The 26423-nt window shown below is 30.9% G+C and overlaps 2 protein-coding genes across 2 annotated transcripts; both read right to left on the bottom strand.

Annotated features, from left to right (window-relative positions):
• Positions 1-13498: 13498 nt before the first annotated feature.
• On the bottom strand, positions 13499-14377 carry LOC122268993 (uncharacterized). The gene has a single exon (XM_043040203.1). The coding sequence runs from the start codon at positions 14375-14377 to the stop codon at positions 13499-13501; it is 879 nt and encodes a 292-aa protein (XP_042896137.1).
• Positions 14378-16145: 1768 nt separating this feature from the next.
• Positions 16146-17039, bottom strand: LOC147814100 (uncharacterized). The gene has a single exon (XM_087160203.1). The coding sequence runs from the start codon at positions 17037-17039 to the stop codon at positions 16146-16148; it is 894 nt and encodes a 297-aa protein (XP_087016329.1).
• Positions 17040-26423: the final 9384 nt, after the last annotated feature.

The raw sequence follows: 26423 nt of genomic DNA, 5'->3' as shown, positions 1-26423 counted from the left end.
TAATCATTGGAATTTTTTTTAATTTACAAAATCAATTATAGATAAATTTTTAAATATGAATGAAATTTTTTTTTTTCAAACTGCATTTTTTAAATTTTTTATTTTCGTACAAACTTAATTTCAATGATTTAAAATTTTATCTAGTAACCATCAGACTGTTATTTATTATTAAAAATGCAAAAATTTATCTTTGCTTGTAATTAGAGCGTCAGATATATATATATATATTTACATAAAAGGGACGCCGGTGTCCCTCTTTGCGTCAGAGGTTTAACTCTGAATATTCATAAATTTTATAATTTTTAGCAATCTGATTCAAGATAATATAAAATGGATAGTTAAGTTGCAAAATCAGAAATTTTATATAAATGGAGATGATGGATATAATTTTTTAAAATTTAGATGTATTCGTAATTTTTGTGATTACCAATAAGTTTACGGTGTAGGTTTAGATGAGCATAATTCATATAATATAAATAATATAATTCATATTTAACAAAAATTACAAATAAGTAATTAATTTCTTTTCTTCAATATGAGAATATAATTAAAAGGCTAAATACGAATTTCTCACATTGCATCTGATTTTTAAATAGACAAGATGAACTCGGGTTTAAACCCGAGTCCTTCTGTTAGTAGGAAGAAATTTTTAGTCTTTACTTTAGGTAACGAATTCACAGATTTTCTTACAATTTTTAAACTGATAGTTAAAAGCTAGTCAGATAACTAAAAATTATGTGGTTCAATTATTAAATATCTACAATTTAGTTGTATTAAATGTTATGAGCAGAAAATGGGTAATATGAAATATTGTAATTTAGAATTTGAGCTTTCTATACATTAAATCTCAGACAAATTTGGGCACAAAAGGATATTATCAATCACGGGAGAGGTAAAGCGAAGCAGACTTCAAACAAAACGATTATAATAAAATTATAATTATATTATGCATTTCCAAAATTTTTGTAAGCATTTTTCGGCTAATAATAATTTTTTTTTTATTAAATTGTAATATTTGTAAAAAAGCAGTCGTCTAAATATTTTATGCAATTGTAATGCATTGAATGATAATTCTGAACGCGTTAAATTTAAATTTGTTCCATTGTGAAATAATGTTTGAATATTATTAAAAATCATGTATCTTGATTATTTTTTCAAGGAATTTTTTTGCAGAATCATTTTAAAATATGCAAGTAAAATCATATAAGAAATAGTATTCGCGCCAATTCACATTTTTAATCCGACAAAGGATACGGCATACTTCGTGGACTGTGGCAAAGGGAGATAAATAAGAAGGAGGTTCTTGTTTATTGAACTGAAACTACATTATGTGCAATGCGCAAAAAAAAATGAACTTTCCTGAATAACTTTTGATCTAATGATCGGATCTTCACGTTCTAGGGCTCATTCTTAATAGTTGGAGAGGGTGGCCTCAAATATGCTAATAAATTAGAGCAGACGGTAGTTTAAATTACAAAATCAGAAAACGTATTTTCTCTGAATAAACATACCTAATTTTCGATGAATTCGGATTTCTGACACAAAAAATATAGGGGGTAGCCACAATCTGGGAAATATGGTCCCCATAATTTGATCAAGAAAGCGATCCACAGTTTGGACCCCTTAATGTTAATTTTACTTTTTGCGTATTTCGCCTTATTTCCATAACTTTTTAAGTGAATTAAAAAATTTTCTCACACAATTATAAAATTCGTTTATCCAAAGATAATTTCAAAACAAAAAATAAAGTTTAGTAAATATTTTATTTCATAATAGTAAAAAAATAAATAATTTTAAGGTGAAAAGTAATGGGAGTATCAATATGCTCGCAACACAATTTCCCAAAAATATTTCAATTGTTCTATTGAACTTTCAGCAACTTCCTCTGATCCTTCCTCTGAAATTTTTTTTCAAATATTTCATGATAAGAAAGTAATAATTTCACTCAATTTTGCAATGAATGAGTTGAGGAAAGTCCTAAATAAATTTGCAACACATTTTTAACCATATTAACCACATTAAGCCTTTAAACATTTAATAAGCCTCTAAGGCTGAACATGTGGTTGTGATAATATTTATAACCTTGTTTTCAAACCTCATAAGTACATTCGAGAAACAAATTCTGATTCGTTTTAATGCATTTATTTTTAAAAATTTTAATAGAATAAGTTTTCTATGAAATTATAATGTAGAAAATGCATTCGTTTTTATGTGTCGTAATAACATGCCAGAATATGCTTCTTGATATGCTGTATCGAAGTTTTCAAATAAGTAATTACTAATCACGAAAATAAAGAAATCTGTAGAACATTATACATCGCTCATATAGTATAATTGAATTAACAAATATTATTAATTCTTTACACACTAAAATTGTTTATTCTTCTGAAATTCTCAATTAAATTCAATAACTATTATAATCTCTTAATCCTTTATTATGTAATTAGGTCTGTAAATACAGTAGATATCAAAATCTTTGATTTTAATTCGGGTTTCTTAAATGCTGCACATTTTTGTAAATGATATTTATAAAAGCTATTGCGTTTTTGACTATGTGAACAACAATAGGATACAAGATTGATGAATTTTTTTGTACATTTATCAGAATTATTAAATAAATAAAATTATTTAAAAAAAAACTAACACAGTAGGTCATAAATATTTAAACCTAAGCTTATGACGCATTAAGAAAATTTTTGTTTCAATTCCTTCATAGAGTATGCAAATTAATTTAGTTGGAACGAGCTTCACACAAATTGGACAAATAAAATTGAAGCACAAAATGCTGTTGAGGTAGTGTTAAATAAGGAAATAAAAATATAACTCTTCTACGAGCATTTTTAAAATGCTACTCGTTTATTCATTATATATTTTTTATTTGATTATTAATTTTTATAAAAATAGGTTTTAAAAAATATTTAAAAAAAAAACTTTTAAATTCATCAACAATATTTTCTTTTTTCATATTAGACTTAAGTTGTGAACTAACATATTTCTTTTTCTCACAAAATGCCGCTTATGGATTGTAAAATTATAGTCATTATCATTAAAGTAAAATTATCATTAATTTTATGTTATCATTATCAATATATTATTAGTAACATTATCAATTATGCTTTATTAATATTATTATTGACATTATCAATCATATATTATCATTCAAGTAAAATTACTTAATTTTGATTTTTTTTTTAGAATTTGTTTATCTAATTGTCTTTGAATACGTAAAAAAAAAATAGTGACTGTTACAAAAAATACTACTAAACATGGAATCAAACTTTTTTTAAACATAGCATTTGTTCAAAATATATTTTACCGTTATCAACAGCAAATTATCTGTTGGCAAGTTGTTCCTCTCGTTAGATGGAATGATAAACAGTTAAGTTTAAAGTTTTTTATTTGTTAGAGGTGAGTTTTTAATTTCTTTCTCTAACAGCCCTGCCTCTTGACCGGTTCTCTTGAAGGGTAAAGAAAATAGAATAAGGAAAGCTTATAATAAAAATTCATTTAGATTCTACATTATCTCACCTTGTCTTACCAGGGATGAGCTACGTTCTAAAAATTAAATAATCTACCCTTCTGATGATTCTAATACATTGAAAAATAAATATAAAATAAAATATAACATAATAAGGTTTTACAAATATGCAGTACTCCTATCTTAGTGCTGACATCTAGTGTAAGTTTTTAGAGATATAAAAATTCCATGATTTACTATTGCACTTATTAAATATAAATGTTTATTAAATATTAGTAGAGGGAAGGGGATAATACGTTACCACATGTTTATGACCTTTTAGACAAGATTATAACTTTTATTGAATGTGTTGTAGATTTTTACTGTTTATGTAGTACAGTTTAAATCAAAGCTGAAATTTTTATCTTAGCTTGCAGGGCTTGCTTTTTCAAAAATTAAAAATCAAGTTAGCATATACAGGAAAAATAACAAAAAAGATAATCGTAGCTTTGATAACACTTTTTGGTGTTAGAAGTTTAGCCTTGACTTCTCTACTTTCAAAATAGTTCAAAGCTGTTAGCATTAGTTTTTATATTTTTAATGAATAGTATTTGATACAATAAAAAATATTATAATTTCTGCATGTACTTGAACTGAGGAGAAAAATATTACCATTTATTACTATGTTCTAATTTTTAATATTACTATTTTTTCCCCAGCTTAAATGATATAGAATACATTTTTCCCTTAAATGAAATGCCATTAATAAACAGAAAAGAAACTACAAAGACAATCGCAGTGCTGCCATCTCTTACTTTATTATATTACTAATTGTAAATGACAAGTGCAATTTCATCATTTTTTGCAAATTTAAATAAAAACATCTACATTAGGGAACCCATATTTTTCTTTTCTTTTCACTTAAAGTCATTGAATCATATGATATTCTAAACTTGTTGATTTAGTTTTAAAGGCTTCACTTAAATAGACTTATCTCGTTGAGAGACTACAGCAGGTGGTTTTTTAAAGCCAGTTATGAGCGCAATCAATTGGTCATTACTAATGGTGTATTTAAATTTACCCCTCGTAGTGACCCTCCCTGCATTGTTTCACTTTTGCATTTCACGCATGTTTAGTTCTAGAAAAATAGTAGTTTAATTATTAGAATTTTAAATTAATCAGTCGTATCCTACTTTTTATAATAAGCCTTTGAAATAAAATATGTTGAATATTTGGTTTCATAAAAGTTGCAAATTGATATTTAAGGGAAACGTGATCTAATATCATGAAACATACATGTTAGAAATTTGATGCATTATAATTGCAATTATAAGTTTAAAGAAAGAAAGTAAGAAAAAACTAGTACGTCTTTGAACAAGAAATTTTTAACATTTCTGTTGGTGTATGTAGTCCTCTGGAAAAAACGGAACGTGTTTATTATTTCTATAGTTTCATATGTATACGCTGAATTGTGTTTATTTTATTATTATTGTTGTCGTTGTTTTTACTGTAATGTAACTCCACTTTTGTGTTCTTATAATTGTGTGATCACATTTTCTTTTTTAATGTGCTGCTCATATTTTTTCGTAAATGAGCTTTCGTGAAATGCATGTAGCCAAATTATTGTATCGTATTCAATTGCATTCATTTTTATTAGCTGAAAAAATTTCCAGGAAACAGCAGATATCGTTAACAAGTACTTTATGAAAAAACTCACTTGAAATATATTATAAAATAATGTAATTAAATGCACTTGTTAAATATATAAAATCTCTAACGTTTCAGAAAATTTTGAGCAATGGTGTGATTTTGCAATCTAACGAAATTTCGTATGAATTAACACAAAAACCAAGTTTGAGCAATATTCGGTTGAAGTATATGATTTGCACCGCTCTCCGATGTAGCAAATTGTGGGAAAGGGAATTCACTGTACTCTAAAATCTGTTGGATCTAAAAAAATAGCTCAGTTTCAAAATTATTGTGCTGGTTTAATTATTTATTTCCTTTCGCGCCAATTTATAATGCAGGTTTATGCAGTGCACCATTGATAGAAGGACCAAGGACCAGCAGTTACGTTTTGTTAACAATGTACTTATTAAAGACTGAAGAAATTTACAATTATATTTTAAATTTTTGACCTTGTGCCATGAAGGAATATAATCTTTAAATATATCTTTAAAAGTGAGTGCTTATTTATATTGCCACTGGGCTGAATTCTTAAACGTTTATGAGACAGAACTTTGTTTAATCACATTTATTTACTCTCACTACAAATCAATGTCTGATTTATTAATGAACATAGGAACACATCCAACATGTTACTGGCACAAATTCTAAAAGTGCAGAAATGTCCCCTAAATAGTCACTTTCATAACCATGTAATGTTCTTTCATAACCATGAACAGGGCTGGATCACCCCTTAGGCCAGACAAGGCCATGGCCTAGGGCCCCCAATGATTAGGGGCCCCCTTAAAAAATTTTTTTGAAAATAAATTTAAAAAAATTAAGAAAAACAATGATTTTAAAAAAAAAAAATCAATTTCAAATATATATTAATAAAATACGATAATTTTTTTAGTTCTAATTTAACAGAATAAAGTAAAATTTAATTTATTACTATTTATTTTTATTTTAAATGTACTTTCTTAAATGAAAAGATAAATAAATAGTTTTATACTTGAATAAATAAAAAATATACGAGAAAAAAAAATTAATCTAAGGGCCCCAAAAATTGGAATGACCTAGGGCCCCGCGTACGCTTAATATGGCCCTGATTGTGAAAGAACCTTATTGCATATGTATGGTCTCCGTAGAAAATCAAACTAAATAAAAGAAGTATATTTTGGAAAAGTTCTAGATTACTTTATCAATTTATTGAAGAGTATGGAGTCATTTTAATTAAAATACATGTTCTGTAAAGTTGATTTTGTTTTAAATTTACAATCAAATTTTAATTAGTAAAACTCTTCGTTTGGATTTCATTATTTTTACAACCTAATTGTACAAATCCCACATACTCTGCACGCTTAAATCTGCAAACTCTATTAAATCCAGCGTTCCACAGATTTGTAAATTTTGATTGAAATCCTAATGAGTTTTCTCTTAAATTGAGAGAGGTCGCTGACTCTTTTCGCTTTTCCGGATATTTAAATTGAAACTTTTCTCTCCCATGTCGGTTTGTTTCGTATAGAATATTTTGAAATATTTTCCTTTAAAATGGTCTACGTATTCAGTTAAATACTTTAACAGACGAAAATATCGCTGCATGATTTTATGTAGATTTTTTATATCTACCATTTCACTTTTTTTTTTCACAATTAAAAATATTCTTTTTAAAAACATATTGGATTAAATATTATCTATAAATTGACAGCAGCTTTATTTATTGAAATACCATGCTAGCTGCTGCCTTATAATCGTAATGTTCTAAACATCGTGTTTCTCTCCATTTAAATTAAGCCTGATGTAGATATTTTATTGTATGCTTTTTGTAATTTGAAATCTTATTGCTTTTTGAAAAGAATTTTTATTAAATAAAAAAATATTTTTTTGTTAGATCAGGGAATTATACTTGCATTTTAATTTCTAGAAATCATGTAATATTTTTTAAAAAGTTAACGTTGTAAAGAAAAAAATTCAAAACTTCCTTAAAAAGAATGAAATAAAAAAACCTAATAAAAAGAAAGGGTTGTTATAGAAGAAGAAATTAGTAAACGAAGCTCGTATAAGTGATTTTAGCTGAAGCCCATATTCTTTTTTTCCAGACTAGCATAGACTTTTAAGCCTACAAAAAAAATAATTGAATTACCTGATGACGTAAGTAAGTTTGTACACTTAGTTGCGACTTTTGCACAAGGACTGAAGCATGTATGTTATTAAATTTTTACTGATAGAAAGGATAAGATGTTTACCGTTATTTCAGCTAAATTAAAGGTCCTTTTTCCTTTTATTTGTCCTTTATCTGTTACATTTCTTACGCATCTCGTAAATCACTTTCAAATAGAAACTATAAATTCTTTTTTTTTAATAATTATGCAAGTGTATAAAAAAAAATCTTTTAATATACTCGATATTATTGATAACCAGGTAAGCTTAACGCTTACGATTTGCTGAGCGACTGCTTAGAAAATTCCCAGAATGGTGTTTCTTACAAACAAAAGCACGGTTCCCAACTTTTACTCTTTTTACGGAAGATTTTTTTCCAGTGGTTGAAAAATTATTGCTTTGATTTAATTTGTTTCAATGTAAAATAACTTCAGTTACTTCTGTACAAAAATAACGCGACGATGTATTTAAGTGACAGCAAAAGTATACCAATTTCCCCTAAATAAATTTATTTTTCGTTTCTCAACCATTGGTAGAAATATTTCTCGAAAAGTGCTAAAAGCCACGGTGGCTCGGTGGTGCAGAGAGCTTCGGTGGTGGGGATGGCGAGAGTTATGTTCGAATCCTAACCGCGACTCGTTGATACGATTTCTGCTCGCATCGATCACAGTACTGACGTAAAATATCCTCAGTAGTAGACGGATCATGGAATCCCCTTGTGGTAAGGCTAAACGTGGGAGGTTTTCGTAGTTTTCCTCACCATGTAATTCAAATGCGAGTTAGATCCATCAGAAAGTCTCCCGCGAAGGCTAGTTTATCCCAATCTTTGAATCAGGATTTCCTTGTCTTCTAGTTTGGGTTCAAAATTACAAGGCTACGGAATTGAACATTGATAGTTGTAAATTCAGAATTGGGTCGGTTGTTCAACGGTTATAAAAGAAAATTTAAGGTGTTAAATATAAGATAAAAAAGATGAGAACTTCAAGAAATGAAGAAAAAAAAGAGGTTTTACGAAAAAAAGGGCGATTGTTTGATATAACTTAAAGGTGCTAATCCTACAGTAACCTTTCACGTTCTTTCTTTTTTTCCTACACTCAAACATGTTTTGATGTTTTTTTTTATTTTTTAAATTTTCTTTAACTCCGTAGGGATTAGTCAAGTTTTATTGATTATTTTGCTGAAATATTAATTTACAACTGGTATTGTTTTTTACTTAATTTTTTAAAAGTTTCTAGAAGTTTACATTTAGTGTCTCGTTTACGGAACATTTTGCATAAATTATTAATACGTGATAATGTTCTATTTAGCATCAATTTTAAAATTCAGAGATAAACTTCTTTATATCCGCTAGAGTTTTATTTTCATGTTTCTGAAATTAATCACTTACAAAAAAAGCTGTGAGACGACCTAAAATTGCAAACCTTACAAAAGTACAAGTATAAGGCATACCAAAAGCAATGAATTTTAGCAGACAATGGTGCCGATAACAAAAGCCAAATGTGAAAAACGCATTTCGTGGACTCGGTATAAATTCGGATAGAAGGAAAGCCAGTGAGGATTACATTAATAATCTAACGTCTCAAATGTATGATAGAAGTGTAGAGGAATAAACTACCGGAATAAATTTTTCCTACTGAATCTAGGGCATTAATCATTTGCTTTGTTTGTCGTTCGCAAAGTGACAAATTTCACAGCTGTTTTCTACCTCTAACTATATAGTTAGGAAGCAAAGATAGACGTCTGCACGACGCGACAAGTCACAGTCAACTGTCTTTTTGGACGCTTGCGTAACAGATTAATTACACCGTCTTCTTTGAAAATGATTTGGAGAAAGGTTTTTAGAAATTACAAAGTTTTCTAAGAAGAATAAGTGATTTTCGAAATAAGGATGTTTTTGTGCTAGAGTTAGGAAAAACGTTTATGACTTACTGGAAGGCTCAGTCATGCTAATAATGCTTTTTTTTGTACCAAATACTATGCTGTTTTTGAAACTGTTTTTAAATATGTATATTTATGATAAAGCCAAGACTGATTGACCTTTTATAAAATAATGTTTTTTAAGCAAGGAATATACCATTTTTAAAACTGTTTTCAAAAGCATTTATGATACAGTTTTGATTGTTCTTCGAAGGTTTCGTGCTATTATAAAGTAGCGTTTTTAGCAAAAATATGCCATTTTTTTTATAACCGTTGTGATTTCGTAACAAATATTCATGAGTACTTGGTTAGGCTTAACTCATCTTCAGCCAGCTTTTATATGTTAATTATGAAAATGGCATACATATGAAGAAAAATACAATATGAAGGAAAGTCGTAGTTTTTTGAATGGTTGAGTTAATGAATGGTCATCAATGCTGTATTATTTGAGTTGAATGGCAATTATTGCTGTATTATTTGGACTCATTAAAATATACAAAAATTTGGAATAAGTCATTGATAATTATAATTTTTTTAGCCGAAAACATCTTATCAAATTGACAATTTTTTGAAAAAAATTTAAATGTTTTTTAAATATTTAAACTATTTATCCGATTTTTTATCCAGGCATTTTTTCAGGTAAGTTATGCATGCAGATCTAAGTTAAAGCTTTGTTTTGACTTAAAGGCGTTTGCATTTTGCCTTTTTTATAATTTTCCTGCTTCGAAAAAATAAAGGCTTTTCCAGGAAGCACTAAAATTTATTCCGAAATTTTTTTCACTGCTTGAATTGCATATTTTTAAAGCATATAGTGCGTAAAATACTGCTTTGGAATGCTTGTTTGAGTACAAATAGGCAAATTAGAGTAATTAAGACTGAGTTGCGTATCATGCAGCGCTAGCGTGCAAGCCTGCATTCCAGTGTAAGGGGCTTTTATCAGGTAACTTAACATGCAGCATATACGAATCTTCACAATTCATTTATGTGATGAAAAAAAAATTAATTTAGAAAACTTATCCAATCAATATACATACCTCAGAAACTAGTCATCCGATTCGCAAAGTAAATAGTTGAATTTTTGTCACGGAGAAAAAAATTCTGCTGAAATTACCATATTGTGTTGCAGCGACATTTCTGGAAAAAAATATGCTTAACAAAATCAAAACATCGTAATTTTTCCATTCGTATGATAATGGTTCACTAAGATCCTGATTTTTAAAATTAAAGCTCTTATTACCACTTATTTAGTAAATTATACAAAAGTGAAAAGTAAATTTAACCAAAAACAAACGGTTTTTATGTCATGTTCTAGGATATTAGACAAAATTACCAAATTTTAACACATGAAACAAATTTATCCACACATTATAAAACCATATTTTATTGTTAATTTTACCAAAATTATTACCGAGGCACTTTGGTAATAATTACCGAGCTGTTTACTGCTCCCATGCAGACACAAACATGCTAAATGTTACGCCACATTCTGGCAGTTTTAGCCATATTTTTGTTTTCATTGTATAATGCAGAATAGTATTCCTTTGATATCTTCAAATTTGAATATTTTATTATTTTTGAATAAAATTTAAAATTTGAATGAAATAGGATAACTAATTTCGATTTAAATTTTTTTAAATGACTTGTCAAATGTTGAAGTTCATGCTCTGGTTGTAGGTTTCAGGAAGTTTAAGCTTTTATACTTTTTAAACTTTTAAAAGTCGCCGAAAATGTAGACCACCACCAGCATTTTTCAAAATGATTTATTTGCTATTTTTTTAATTTTTTTTTTTTAATATTGAACAAAATGGACGCTCACAAAGAATGAAAAGAAATAAAAAAAATTAATAAACTTCTTGCCTCCAGCTAACCGAAAAGTACAATTTTTTTCAAAAAATTAAATATGATCTTTTCAAAGCTGAAATTTAAATTGGAAATGTCAAACGATATATTAAATTTTTTTTTCATTTTGATGAAATTTCCCTTTTGCTAAAATATAGTAACATAAAACTGAAACGGTATCTAACTAATAACTATTTGTATATTTGTATCGGAGCTGCGTAATACATTTGTTTTCTTCCTTTCTATACGGATTGGCTTCTAAAAGTAGGAAAAATCTTATTAAATTTTAATCTAGATTCTGTAAAATATTTTAACTACATACATTTATTTATTCGATAACATCAAATTTTGAAAAGCAATTTATTTTTATTATTTCCTTGGTTTTGTTATAATATGCCTGATATAGATATATATAAACTATTTCTCTTTCTTATATATCACTACAATATTCGTTCATCAAAAGAAAAACACACTAAAACTTGCATCCTGAAAACTTAAGCATGTATATTTTGTAAATAAGCAGCTTCAAATTTATAGATATCAGTATTTTTAGCATTATGCAAATATTTTCCGTATGCCAGACAACAGCAATGTTTTTTTTCCACCTAAAGTTTACTATGTTCCTTTTACCTTCGGTAGAAAGGAAACTCAACTAATTTTGTTTCCTTTAAAGAAATGTATTTATAATGAATACAATGTTTTCATAATACTTTTTTTTAATTTTTTTTATTTTATGACCGCCGTTGAACAGTCGACCCAATTTTTGGGTTTACGACTACAAATGTTCAACGCCGTAGCCTTGTAATTTTGAACCAATCCAGAAGACAAGGAAACTCCTGGATCGGTACTAGGGCTGGGCAATGTCAGAATTTCGATATTGTGGTATATTGTGAGCTTCATATCACGATATTATGATATACCGCGGTAATTAAATTGTTATGTATATTATAAATGCTAAGACTATTTTGCAATTAAAAATTAATGTGTTTAAAGAGCATCATTTAAAAAAAATGGGGTACTTATCCTATATTAGCTCGCAGCATAATTATCCCATGGAATCAACTAATTATAAAGCATCATTATTTTAAAACAGAAAAATTTTATTAATATAAACATCAATTACTAATATAAACATCAACACAATTATAAACATCAAAACAGTTATAAACATCAACACAATTATAAACATCAACAATTATAAATATCAACACAATTATAAACATCACAAGGAGATCCGACAATCTCGGATATTTTTAAAATCAGAAGCACGCTATTCTCAAAATGAAACCAAAATCAGTAACTAAGTATACCATGGAGGGTTGATATAACGCGCGGATATGACGCATGCGCTTTAAAGTCAAATGATACCACAATATATTGTAGGAGAAATTTCTAGCTGCCGAGAGGAGGTATCGTAAATATTACGAGCAAGCCTTTGAGTTCTTCACCCCTAAATCAATCACGTGCCATACCAATACCTCCTAGATACCATACCATACCGCCACTTCCTCGCCGCCGGTCGGCCGAAGATATTGGCTAGCGGTGAGTACCGAGAGGTGCAGGCATACCGAAGTTCAATAACTCGGTATTGCCGAAGAATATACTTCCGAATATCATTACCGCGGTATCAAAGAAATACCGGTAAATGACGGTATTACGGTATATTGCCCAGGCCTAATCGGTACCCCCAGAGGTATTGATTTGTTATGGGAACATAGAGGACTTTGAGACTCGACAGATTTAACGTGCATCAGTCACCATTTACTACACGGGGAGTCTTCGACCAGCAGGGACCGAACCCACGAACTCTTGGACATGGGCCCGGCACCCCACTGACCAGGCTATCCCGGCCTAGTAGCGACAATTTAATTTTACATAGATTAACTAGCAGCGTTACATTACAGCCACAAAGAATGGACATCGACAATAACAGTACAATATAAAATAGCTAGCCACGTCACAGGTATTTATTTTTTTTTTTTTTTAAATTTAAATTTTTTTTTTTTTTAAACATTTAACATAAATGGCCATCACGGGTAGCTGAAAAGCTCCGGACTCACTGTCTGTCCCCAGGGGCTGGGAGCAGGGTCAGTGTGAGGCTTGTGTGGTATGTATGTTTTGTTTATGTTGTGTTACGTGTTTTACCTATTTTTCTTATGAGTAGTAGTTGAGGCAGTGTTTTGGCGGATCATGATATATATTACTGTTTTTTATTGTGTGTGCGTTTATAGACAGTTAAGCCATCTCTTGTTTGTGTGGATCAAGCTTGAGTTTTTTTTTTTTTTTTAAATTTTATTTGCCTCACGGACAACAGCTTGTGTTGACTGACTGCCTGCCAAATGCTTGCTGGTCAGGGGTGGGGCCAGAGTGTGTTTTTATGCTGCAGCAATGGTTTGCCTGGAGCCCTGACACCTCAACATTGTATTTGCTGCCAGTATTTTTACAAAGTTATTATAAGGTTTATGACATATTGTCTGTGATGTTTCTGGTTATGGCTAGAATATTTATTAGTTTTTGCATAATATGCTTGTTTTTGAAACTGTCTGCAAATATCGTTCTGCCTTGTTCATTGGGTTTTTTGAGGTGGTATGATTCAGTTAGTGGGCAGTCATGTAGGTAGTGACTTGGGGTACCTGTGTCATCGCATGGGCTTGTGTCTGTGTTTATTCGCTGCATCCTGTGTAAGAATGAGGGGAAGAAGCTATGTCCTGTAAGGAATTGTATTGCTGCTGGATGGCCTATGAGTCGGTCTGTGTCTACTTTAGGATAATATGATTTTGTTGTATAGCCTTTTTCATTTTCGTCCCAGTATGCTAGCCAAAGTTTTTGTGTGATGTTTTTAAGTTTATTTCTCAGGCTCGATGGTGGAAGCAGAACACCGCTGGGAATCCCGTGACCTGCTGCTGCGTCTTTAGCCGCTAAATCCGCAGCTTCATTGCCTATGTTACCTGTGTGCGCTGCCACCCAGTGTATTTGTGTGTTGCATTTTCTGACTAGGTGTTCTAGTTGTCTTTGTGTTGTTGCCACGTGTGGGTCTTTTTGTTTCGTTTTTCTAATAGCGTGTATACTAGCCAGACTGTCTGTGAAAATTGTTGCATCTTTGCAGCTGTGTGTCTCTAACCAATTGATGGCTTCTTTGATGGCTAAAACCTCTGCTTGAAACACTGTGTTTTCTTGTTTTAACGTAAATTTGTATGTATCTGTATGTTGGTTGTTGTGGTAAATACAGAATGCAGCTCCCACGCCATTGTCTGCTTTGGAGCCATCGGTGTAGATTTGTACCGTCGTTGTTTTGCTAGTACTAGTACTTGTTGGTAGGTTATGGGCCGGGTGGACCATATGTGTTTTTATCTTTTGTTGATAATCACCCGCTTTTATATTGTATTGTGTGTTTTCTTGATTGAATCTTAGTGTGTTAGCTAGTAGTGCTTCTCTTTGGATTTGCAGGTGCAATGGCGGTAAACCTGCCAGAACATTCAGACCTGGTGTGGGTGCTGTTTTGAATGATCTTGTTATTCTGACTAGTAGGGGCCACTGCACCTCGTGCAGTTCTTTGATCGCGGTTTTATTTAATTCCGTACCCCAAGCTGCTGCAGCGTACGTAAAGGCCTTTTATGCTACAGTCTTGTACCAATGCTTGAGCATTTTAGTATTAATGCCCCAGGTCCTTGGGGCTAGTTTTATGAGATTGTTGTGCAGTGTTGTGGCTCTTGTTCTTAGTGATTTAATGTGTTCTATGTAGTTTAGATGATGATCCAATACTATACCTAGGTATTTGATGTGATTTACTGGTTTTATTGCGTTACCGTCTATTTTGATTATTGGTTGTCTCTGCTTGAAAGGATTATTAAAAGTGATGTAGTTGCACTTGTTAATTGACAGTTTTAGGCTTTGTGCCTTACAAAAGTTGCTGAATTGTGTCATTGCCTCATTAGCATTTGATTCTAGGTGTTTCCTTGTTTTGCCTGAGACAATGAAGCTGTAGTCATCTACAAAAGCTTGTGTTTTAACATGGTCGTGTTTGAACTGTTGTAAAAAGATATCCGCAATGATAAGCCATAGTAGGGGTCCTAGGCAGGAGCCCTGTGGACAACCCTTGTAGACATCGATTTTAGTTATATCGGTACCACCGTTGAACTCAACTGACCTGTGTGAGAGGTAGCTGTTGATTATGTTTGTGAGCTGAGTCGGACAGTTTATAGAATTTAATCTGTGTATTATGTGTGTCCACTGTATGGAGTCAAAGGCGCCCTTGATGTCGACCGATATTAGAGATTTATAGTATTGCCGTTTACAATTTTTATTCTTTTTGGCTGTTTTGGCCTCGCTAATTACAGTTTTTAGAGCCGACTCAGTCGATCTGCCTTCTCTGAAGCCAAATTGGCAGTCGCTGAGTTTTTTTTTTCCTTTCCAGGTGATGGATCAGTCTCTGATAAATAATTTTTTCCAAGAGTTTCCCTATTGTTGGTAGAAGACATATGGGCCTGTAGGCATCTGGTTGTGTTAGATCTTTGCTTGGTTTTGCGAAATAAACTACTGTTGCTGATTTGATGTTGTTCGGAAAATGGTTAAGCTCCAGACATTTACTGACCCAGTTAGTTAAGATTGTTGGGTCGGCATCAAAGACCCTTCTCCATATCATGAAATCCAGCCCGTCCGGACCTGGGGCTTTTGTTGTTTTGAATGCGAATAAAGCATCCTTTACCTCGTTTTGCTCGACCCTGGGTTCTGTGTTAGTGTTGTTTTGTATTCGAGGAGGCTGGTCTGATATGTTTGCGTCTTTGTCAGGGAAGTGATGTTTTGTGAGGAAGGTCATTGCCTCTTGTTTGGTTGGTTGACTAATGTTAGGAATATGTAATTTAAGGTCGGTTGGCTTGAAGAGTTGATTATGGGTCATTTTAAGCGCAGCCCCGTAGTTATTTGTTTGAGTATTGCAGAATGTCTTCCATGAGTGCTCTTTTGCTTTGTTGATTTGTTTTTTGTAATTTGCTTTGCTTTTGCTTAGTTCCAGTTTTATTTGTACTTTTAGTGTGGGGTCCTGACAGTTGTTGTATCTCTTACATAAAGCTCTTAGTCGGTTTCTATCGATTTTTAGCTTGCAATTAAATCATGCTGGCTTGGTTGGAGCCTTGGAAGTTTTTAGCTTGTAGATCTGCTTTGAGATTTTGGTAACATTATTTATTAGTTGTTTGGTGTAATTATCTAGTTCTGTTGCTGTTGCAGCTGCTTCGCATTCCTTGTTGAGACTGTATGCATTGTTTTTAATTAGTCGTGTGAATTTCTTATGGTTACCGAAGTTTGTTTTAAGTCTGTTGGTTGTTGGTTGAATAGTTTCTCGGTTTACGTTGAAAATGATATATCTATGGTCACTCGCAGTATGTTCGTCACTTATGAACCAGTCATTGACTAAAGTTGCACCCTCGCGGTTACCAATAGTAAAGTCCGGGTTGCCTTGTGCATTGCTTGTATAAAAGGTAGAAAGGTTACTGTGTGTGTTTAGCCTGATCAGGTCGTGTTGGATCATATGATCGATTAGGATGTCGCCTCTACTGTCTGTATTTTTGTAGCCCCACTGTGTGGACCTGGCGTTGAGATCTGCACATAGAACCAGGGGATAGCCGATTATTTGATCTTTCCACTCATCCAGTGCTGCGGACAGGTCTGCGTGGGGTCTAACATACTGCGAGCCAATGACAAGATTGCCTGATTGTGTTGTTATATTAGCAAAGACAGCTGTTTGGGTGTTCGGAAGAAAATTTAGTGGTATGCATTTTGTGATTACCAGCCATGCCTCCTTATTTTTAGAGTGGTACGTTTGCCATTGATTAGGATAGCCATGTAGACGGTTGTTTTGTTTATATGGGTCCTGTAGAAAAGCTATTTCTATGTTGTTGTCCTGTATGAACCTGGCTGAGAGAGCAGTTGCTGCTCTGCAGTTGTTTAGGTTTATTTGTATGCATGTGATGGACTTATTGTGCCTTTTTTGCGTGTTGTTTGCCATGATGTAAAACTAGAGTGAATTTGTAGTGTTTGGTTTTTATGGGTTTGCAAGTAGCTTAATGCAGATTTTGGGACTGGATGAACTTGTGTGCTATTTAGTGCTTTGGAGGATTATTGATGGGACATTAATTATTATGGAGAAGCTGGTATGAGTGACTGACCTTAGTCAATTAAGAGTTGAAAATGATTATCTAGCTAATGGGGCAATTAAGGTAAAATGATGTAATAATAAGGGATTGCAATTGATCAGGATTAAATTGCCAGCAATAGTAAACTATGTAATAGTAGTATTAATTTTGCTTAATACTAATTAACTTATTAATGAAACTAGTTAATTAAATTATTGTTGTTGAGAGGACTATTTAGGTTAACAATTTAAATGATTGAAGTAGTTACTTACCCATTTAAGTAAACAAGATCATTGAAGACCACAATGATCTGTAGAGTCAACATGTCTGTGGAGTCATAAGAGTGGGTCAAGATGTGGAGGCGTTCATCATAGAGATTGGCATTATAGTGTGTTATTTTAGTTATCGGACTGATGATGGTTAATTGGTAATAGTAGGCCCTGATCTGGGAAAACAAAGTTAATTGATATTTTCATAATACTTAAAAAATATTGATTTGGAGTTTTTATATAACAATCTTTATGTTGTTTGTTTTATAAAAGCATTTCCATTGCAAATTATTATTTAAGCTTGAACGGAACGAGAACTCTTTTAAAATGTAGTAAATTAATACAGAGGATGGAATTAATGTAAACATTAAAACTTGTCTGATTTCTGTAAACATAAACAAGTGAAAAGGTAATTATTAGAAGCACCTTCAAACTTCAGCAAGCAATTAAACTTATTTTGATGTTTTCAGTTCCGTCTCCCTTAACAGAGATTCGTTACGTTTAGATAATTTTTATAGTTTAAATATAAATTGGAGTCACCCTGAAGTTGATAATTTTTTAATTCATTTTTTTTTGGAAGGATAATGGGAATAATTTAATAATTGAGACTCTAGAGCGCGAAATAAAAATCTGCTGATCGGATTTTTATGTTCTAAAATGCAGTCTTATAAGTTTGATAGTTTAACTTAAATATGCTGTTTAATATGCGCAACTGATAATTTAAGTTACGAAGAGGAAAGAGTTAGGGGGTAGCCGCAATCTGTATAATATGGTCCTGAAAGTATTCTCAGGAAAACAGTCGAAAATTCAGACACCTTCATTTTAATTTAATTTTTTGCGTATTTGACCGAATCTGTAAAAAAATTTATAGTGAATCAGAAAAATTGGTTTATCCAAAGATAGTTCCATGTAAGAATTTGATCTTTCTAAGCTTTATTTCTTTTAATATTATTTAATTTACGGATCTTTGAAAACTGTATAAATTGTAAGATATTTATATTCTTCTCAATTTGAAACTACGAAAGTTTAAATAAAACAAGAATGCACTATTTTAAAAAGATAGGTCGAATAGATCTCCGAAATTACAATTTAATTACTAAACGTCTTTTAAAAGGCGAACTTCTCAAAAATTGACATTAATATTAATGGGATTCAAACTTTTGACCATTTTCTTGACCAAACTATTGTAACCATATTTTCCAGATTTCGGCTAGTCCAAATATTTTGATGATTAAGAATCCGAATGTGTCTAAAACATCGTTTAATCCGAGAAGGGACTGATTTATTGGCTCAAAATATTGTCTGCACTAATCAATTGGGATATTTAAACTAATTAATTAAATGCTGAATCTAAGCATATATAGTCTTTCGGACCATTAAGGTTGTATTTTAGTGCATGGTAATCCGATCATTAGATCAAAAGTTATTAGGTTATTCTATCTATCATTTTGCGCACTCAATCCCGTAAAATAAAAGATAAAGTAGTTAAAAACGAAACATTTCCTCTCATACAGCATCTTTCATCTACTTTAAATAATAATTTTTTAGTTCCACCCTTTTTGCGAGCATAAACTTGTTTGGAGGTAACAGAAAGTAATTTATATTATCGAGGAAGAAATCCAATAAATTATTGCTGATCCACCAAAAAAAAAAACAGGATGTGATCATGATTTCTCACATAAATATCCAGACTACTTTTGTTGCAATCATCATGAAATTGTTGTTTATCTATAGAATGCCTCTTACCCTTAGTTTAAGGGATTTTTACCAGAAGTATTTATTTATTATACTTTCTTAATAAACTCTGCTATTATTAAATTTTTGATTTTAATTATTATTCCAAACTAGAGGCTAAAAAATAATTGTCTACCTAAACTCATTGATTATCCGTTTCACTATTATTAAACATTGAAAGCGTTGTATATAAGTTTTGCTTAAAACTGTATCCAAGAAATATATGCAATGAAAATAACAAACAAAATTGTAAAGAAGTAATATTTCCTCACTCTTACTTTTGCTGAAGAAACATTTAGTAACTTTTTGTACATGGAGAAGCAAAATTCTGGTAAAATTACCGTACAATATCGGTAAAGAAATTTCGGGTTAAAAAAGACCAGAATTCTGGTAATGAAACCAAAATATACTGTTTTTAAACCATTCATTTGGAAGTTTTTCCATTCACATGGTAAATGTTTAACGGAAATTATAGTTTTCAAAATTGCCCTTACCATTTCCCATTACCACACATTCATTAAAAATATGAAATTGAAAAGTAAATTTAACTGAATAATATGGTTTTGTGCCATGTTCTAGGAAACCATGATAAAAGCACCAAATTTTACCACATTTGCAAAATTTATTATAAATTTTACCAAAATTATTATCAAAACGCTAAGGTAAATATTACAGTGCTTTTTTGTATTCTCATAGAGCCAGAAACACTGTAAATTTTACCATATTCTGGTAGTTTTGACCATACTTTTTCTCAGTGTAGCTATTAAAATGATAATAAGAGTTTAGAAAATAAAATTGTAAATGAAGTTGTCAGGGTAACGGAACAAAATGATTATGTTTAAATTTTACCCCAATATAGAATAGGAACTAAATTTGTGAAACAAAATTTGTGTTAAAAAATATTAGTTTGTGCATTTTATTATTTGTTGATACAATATTACTTACTATGGAGATATTGAACGCTATTTAGTTTTTGATATAATAATCATGTATTCCGAAAGATAAAAAAAAAAAAAAGTATTTTATTAATCGGAGGGGTTGGTGAGCGAAGCAATCAGGGGTTACGGTGCGTTCCTAGTAGATACATAAGTAAATAAAATATAACTAGCAAAATACGGTAAAGTTTCCTTGCTAGTATTTTAAAGACCTTTAACAATCAATATTCAATAATTTAATTTTTTCTGTGAAACGAATACTTTGATCAAAAAAGCGAAAAATGCAAATTTAATAAGAGTTTTTAAATTATTTTTTTTCTATAAAAATGGTAATTATTTTAAAAGTTAGAAAGAATAATTCATTTCGTTGAACAATATTTGAGCTGAGTCAAATATTGAAATACGTCAAGCACATCTGGCATTATAAACAATTTCAATCAATTTTTGATTAATTTTCTCTTTAAGAAAAATCTGCATTTCAGCGAACAGCTCCATTTTAGCTCTCGCAGATTCTATTTATGTATGTAAAAATTGAGAAAAGTAATTTGTTTCTTTTTTATGCTTATTTATGGTTATATACACCGAAAAGCTCATTTTCATTTTGAGAAAGGCCTGCAATTTAAATAAAAGAAAATGCAGTTAATGTTCGTAAATTAGAAACTCTGGAGGATAATTATCATGAAAATGAGGGGGGGGGGAAATATGGTAGAAATATATTTTAATCTTATCAGCAAGCAAAGTATAATAATGTATTAAAAATATATTAATCAGATTATTTTGGTTATCGGAATAACGAAAAAATATCTGAAACGAGAAGTTTAATTAGGATAAAAATATACAGTGCTTTATTATTTCAGTACTTTTTAATTTACAGAAATAAATTTTAAGCTTAATTACATGGAAATTCTTTTTCTTTCGTTAGAAAAACGTAAAATGTATAAAAATGACATTATAGGGAATTAGAGAAACGCTGTTTCAGAAAACCGTTGAGTAATTATAATTTTTTAAAAATTAAATACAGTTTTATTAAAAAATTTGGAAAAAAAATATTTTTTGCTTCATGAATTATGTTTTTAAGATTGGAACGGTGTGTGTCTAAAATAGATCAAAAATATTAGTTTGCATTTTTAGATTTTTAAACCAATTCTCAAATTTAGAATAAACTTAAGGAAGTGTTCTTTGAAATTGAGTGAAATGAAATTTGGAACCCTTAAAAATATAATGTCTTTTTGTTTACTTAATAGGAATTTCAATAGCATTTAAGTTAAAATATTATGGATTATGAGTGAGTTAATTTTAATTGTGTTAAAACTCATTATTTTTAGATAGCAATATATTGACTGTCGTTAGTTTGCATTAAAATACAGTGAGTGCACTTAAATTAAAAGCACACTAATAGTATAAATTTGTGCTAAATACAACAAATGCACTTGATTTAATTAAAAACCCAAGTTTGAAAATAGATTAAAATTGAAAAATAAAATTAAAGAAAATTATCGCCGAAAATTCACTATTCCTTCTCTGGCCTGGATGGTAAAAGTTACATACATTTTCTAAATGCGCCATCAAAGTTTTTCCTTCTATTTCATGATCGTTTGAAATTCAGAAAATGTTCCATCATATTAAAACTAAAATACGCAAATTATAAAGAACAAAACAAAAGATTTAAGGACGGCGTTTTTCAATTAGAAGAAAGCGGAAGAAATAATTTTATTTTTCTCACGCCTAAAATGAAAAGTTGAAGTGCGCATCAATTTTGTTCTATTACTTCTATCACCACCGAAATCCTCCCTCCTTTCGAAAGTAATGCGTCTTCATTTTTTGTTTTACGTTCGACAAAAATAAAAATTATCTCCTTACTTTTTGTTTGCTTGAAATACATAGATTTTAAGTTTTTATCGCATTTTTTTCATTACAATATTTATTCATTTTAAAGGCTTTAAAAGAGAAAAAAAACCCAACTTAAAACAGTTCAATTTTACAATAAATGGAATGAATTACGCTAGTTCTATTAAATCGATTCCTTATTTTATTTCTACAGAGCTCCACAGAATTCATTGTGAGGAACAATCTCTTGAGATTTGTAAATACACTCCTACGACGTTTCCTTAAATAGATCGTAATTATTATCCAGTTCTGAGGAAAACATACACAGATCAAAGCAGACGTTAAACAAACCAGGATGACCTTCAAATATGTTTGGTATGGTTTGTTCATTAGCAGAAGCCCTTAAGATCTACAGAAAAATAGGTAATTGATTAGTTTGCTCTTTAATACTTTCAAATCTTATTAGAAGTTGTTCCAAGCATATTGTATTTTATTTAATTTAGAGAGTGACTCATTCCGTAAAAATAATTTGAGAAGCTACGAGGGTTGCTATTTATATTTCTGGCCTAATAATGAAAAAACAAATATGTAGGATCGAAATTGGTTTTATTGTTTTTCAAAATATTCTCCATGACGATCAATACACTTTTGCATGCGTTTGAACCAATTTTCAAAGCACTTTTTCCAGTCCGATTGAGGTAACTCCAAAACATGCGTTTTGAATGCATCAACCGCTTCTTCGGGGGTCGAAAATCGTTGTCCACGTAATTTATTTTTGATGTGTGGGAATAAGAAGAAGTCATTGGGTGTCAAATCAGGGCTGTACGGCGGATGACCCATCAGTTCGATCTTTCGCTCCGTCAGAAATGCCTTTGTTTGAGTCGATGTGTGAGAGCTCGCATTGTCATGATGAAGAATGATTCGTCTGCTCTTCTACTTTTTTCGAATTTCTCCGAAGACTTCTGGTAAACAAATGGCCGTGCACCATTCAGAATTGACCGTCCTGCGTTGCTCTAACGCCACTGTTGCCACATGACTGTTAATACCGAGGAAACAGGCAATCATTTGCTTCGATGTGCTGCTTCCTCGAACAACTTTTGTTGGTTTTGCCTCGTCTTGGAAGACCCATACAGTTGATTGCTGTTTTGTTTCCGGCTCATATGCATAGATCCATGATTCGTCACCTGTGTAGATGTTATACACAGTCTTTGATGTACCTTGAACGTATTTTTCCAACATTTCCTTGCACCAATCGACACGAGCTTTTTTTTTGAGCGTTTGTCAGATTATGCGGGATCTAACGCGAACAAATTTTTTTTACGCTCAAATGTTCATGCAATATTTTATTGATGCTAGTCATACTAATGTCCAAAGACGCCTCTATCTCACGGTATGTCACATGACGATCTTGCTTTATCAGTTCACGCACAGCATTGATCTTTTCTGGCACAACAACGGATTTTGGACGACCTGCACGGGATTCGTCCTGGATCGAACATCGACCACGATTAAATTCGTTATACCAATTTTTTACATTGCTGTAGGATTGCGCTTTATCGCTGAATAAAGAATTAAGTTCATCGAAGCACTCTTGTCTTGACAATCCACGTCGAAAGTTATGAAAAATAATGGCACGAAAATGTTCACGATTCAATTCCATTTTTTGAAAGAGAAGAACTTTTCAATTTACTGTCAACAACACAAATGAAGCTATAATGGTAAATCGTTTGCTGAATTTATGTTTAAAAATTTCAAACTTTCGATTAAAATCGTCTGCGGTCGCCTAGCAACACTTACCGTTGCCAAGGCCAGAAATATAAATAGCAACCCTCGTATTGTTTGTAAACCCGCCTAAAATGGGTTTATTGAATTTTACAATAGTTAATGACATCATAGTTTGAAATAAGTATATTATTTAAGAACCCATTTTGATAAAAAAAAAAACTTAGTTACAATTTATTTATAAATCTATTATTATAATATTGAAATATCTATGTTTGTTGGAGAGATTTATTAAAAAGGAATTATTTCTTTTTTTAATTTTTATTAAAGCTCAGCCATTTTTTTAAAACTTTAACTCATGATAAAGTTTTATAACAAGCTTAAATGAACTATTTAATGCTAGAAAAAAATATTAAAAAATATATTTAATTTATTTTATATATTTTGATCAAAATTTATTTTTTTAGATATAAGTGATATTTTAACTTAGATGCTTAAAAATTATTTTTGTCTTTACTAAAATACATGAATTTCTTATTAATATGAACCAAAAAAATTCAAGTGTTATGCATTAACTATTAAATATAGAGCTAATTGAACCAAAGTTAAAAGAGAAGGTGGGATTATTGAGAGCATGTCACTGTTAAATGATTGCAGAGCATGTGATATACATTAATATACCCAGATAGTAGTTTGAGGTTAATTTAGTATCAGCACACACACAACAACCTTTATAATATTTATTTTTTTGAAACCATCGTTGAACAGCCGACCCAATTTTGGGTTTACGACTACTAATGTTCAACTCCGTAGCCCTGTAAGTTTGAACCAATACAGAAGACAAGGAAACTCCTGGACCAGTACCCCCAGAGGTTTGATTTGTTATGGGAACATGGAGGACTTTGTGACACGACCATCACGTGCATCAGTCACCATTTACTACACGATGGCCCAGTGCCCTACCAACCAGGCTATCCCAGCCTAGCAACAACCTTTATTACGAAGTCCATCAAGTGATTAGCAAATAAACCATGCCAGCTTGAAACAATGTTAAATTTAACTATTCTAGTTTATGCTCGATGAGATTCGGATTAACCTTGCATAAACAAACCCTTACTGAATCTGTGTTTACAAAAGAAGGCAATAAAAACCTTCTAAAATCGAGGATGAATCATCATTCGCAAATCCAGATTAGCGTTCTCAAACCGAGGATAAATTCACCGTCTCAAGGCTTGTTTTAGATTTTATGACCATCACTGAAACAAGGTTTATTTGTGCAGGCTTTTATTTACTTTCTTTAACATTTTGAAAGTGTAAGTTGGTCTGAGCAATAAGTTTTCAACGCAAACAAAATATTGCATTTTAGAGCCTAAACCGAGCTAAAAGGGAAAAAAAAGGGAAAAATAAGGTTTACTGTAAAAGCTATAAAATGAAATTTTTGTAAAGTTTTTTGTATTCTTTATTTAATCTCTTTAAGAAAACAAGCTTTTATCACACTAATATTCCTACTAAGTTTAAAAAATGATTAATTTGTCAACCTTTTGTTTCCAACCAAATGAAAATGAAAATACAAAATTTGCCTCATATTTGGGTATGGCTTTGCTAGAGATGGTCAATGCATTTTGAAACAGGGATTTTATACTTTTAGCGGAATCGCATTTATTGCAAAAGTAAACGTTATTTAAAATTGCTTATGATAAAATAGCAGTTGAAGGTTGTGATTTGATTTCCTAATAATAAGTTTCCTTTCGATTTTTTTCATTTTTTCGATCCTCTTTTATGTTCACAATGCTAAATAATTCTCAACTTAAGTAAACGAAATTAACAGGTTTGATGAATTTGGTCAATAAATTATATGATTGCTAAAAAAACATTAGGAATTAAGCTCTTAGAAGCAGTTGCAGCAAAATGCAATTAAACCAATGAAATCTCGTAGACACAGGATTTCAAAAAAATTGAATTGGTATCATCCAATCAACAGATACACGTCAGTCAATCAAGTGATAGGTACCTATCACTTGATTGACAGACGTGTGTCTGTTGATGACAGACGTGTATCTGTCAATCGATAGCAAAATAAATTGGAAAACTGATCGATAAATATTTCTAGTTGGAACTAAATTATTTTGTAACAGCCATCCCGCTACGGCTGAGCTACTTATAACGGAAAAAAATAACTGTTATTACCCACTTATAACCAAGTTATGTAATTTTCGATACGGTAAGAATAATTTGGCTGTTGTACAGTCTTTTGTTGTTTAAGTTTGTCCAGACTTTTTGTAAAATATTATGAATTTATGAAAATCCTATTTGTAATTTTCTGAATCTAAAATTATTATAGAACGGTATTTTTTCTTTGTGTCCAAGCAGAAGAATTTTTAATAACTGTTTAGTGTCGAATAAGTATACGCAATTACGCATTCTTTTTATGAGATACTCATAAGATTACGAAGATATTCGCCAAACAAGGCAGTAAAGTGAACTTAGCGAATGAGAATAATATGTGAAATGTAACTGATTTTATGATAGCTAATGATTTTGTTGTGAGTTTAAAATCGTGCTTTTTTTATAATCGCTTTCTATAATGATGCCTTTGTATTAAATATAAATGGTATTCAATGGCATTTGTAATAACACGGGATTTTTTTTGTTTATTATGAAAGGTTAGTTTTTATGAAAGTGTAGAAAGTCCTCTCTTAGTTTGTTTGAATTTTTGAAACTGGGGTTTTAATTTTGCAATTTCGAAAAACATGCACACACACGCAGAAAA

The sequence above is a fragment of the Parasteatoda tepidariorum genome, chromosome 3, assembly GCF_982258835.1.
Source record: "Parasteatoda tepidariorum strain Cologne lab strain chromosome 3, Ptep-v5.0, whole genome shotgun sequence".
NCBI lineage: Eukaryota > Metazoa > Arthropoda > Arachnida > Araneae > Theridiidae > Parasteatoda > Parasteatoda tepidariorum.
Note: the sequence above shows the minus strand (reverse complement) of the source record. Positions and strands in the feature narration are given on the sequence as shown.

Excerpts from the sequence above, each read along its gene's own strand:
- LOC122268993 (XM_043040203.1), bottom strand. The coding sequence starts at position 14,377 with ATGGTCCACCCGGCCCATAACCTACCAACAAGTACTAGTACTAGCAAA.
- LOC147814100 (XM_087160203.1), bottom strand. The coding sequence starts at position 17,039 with ATGGCAAACAACACGCAAAAAAGGCACAATAAGTCCATCACATGCATA.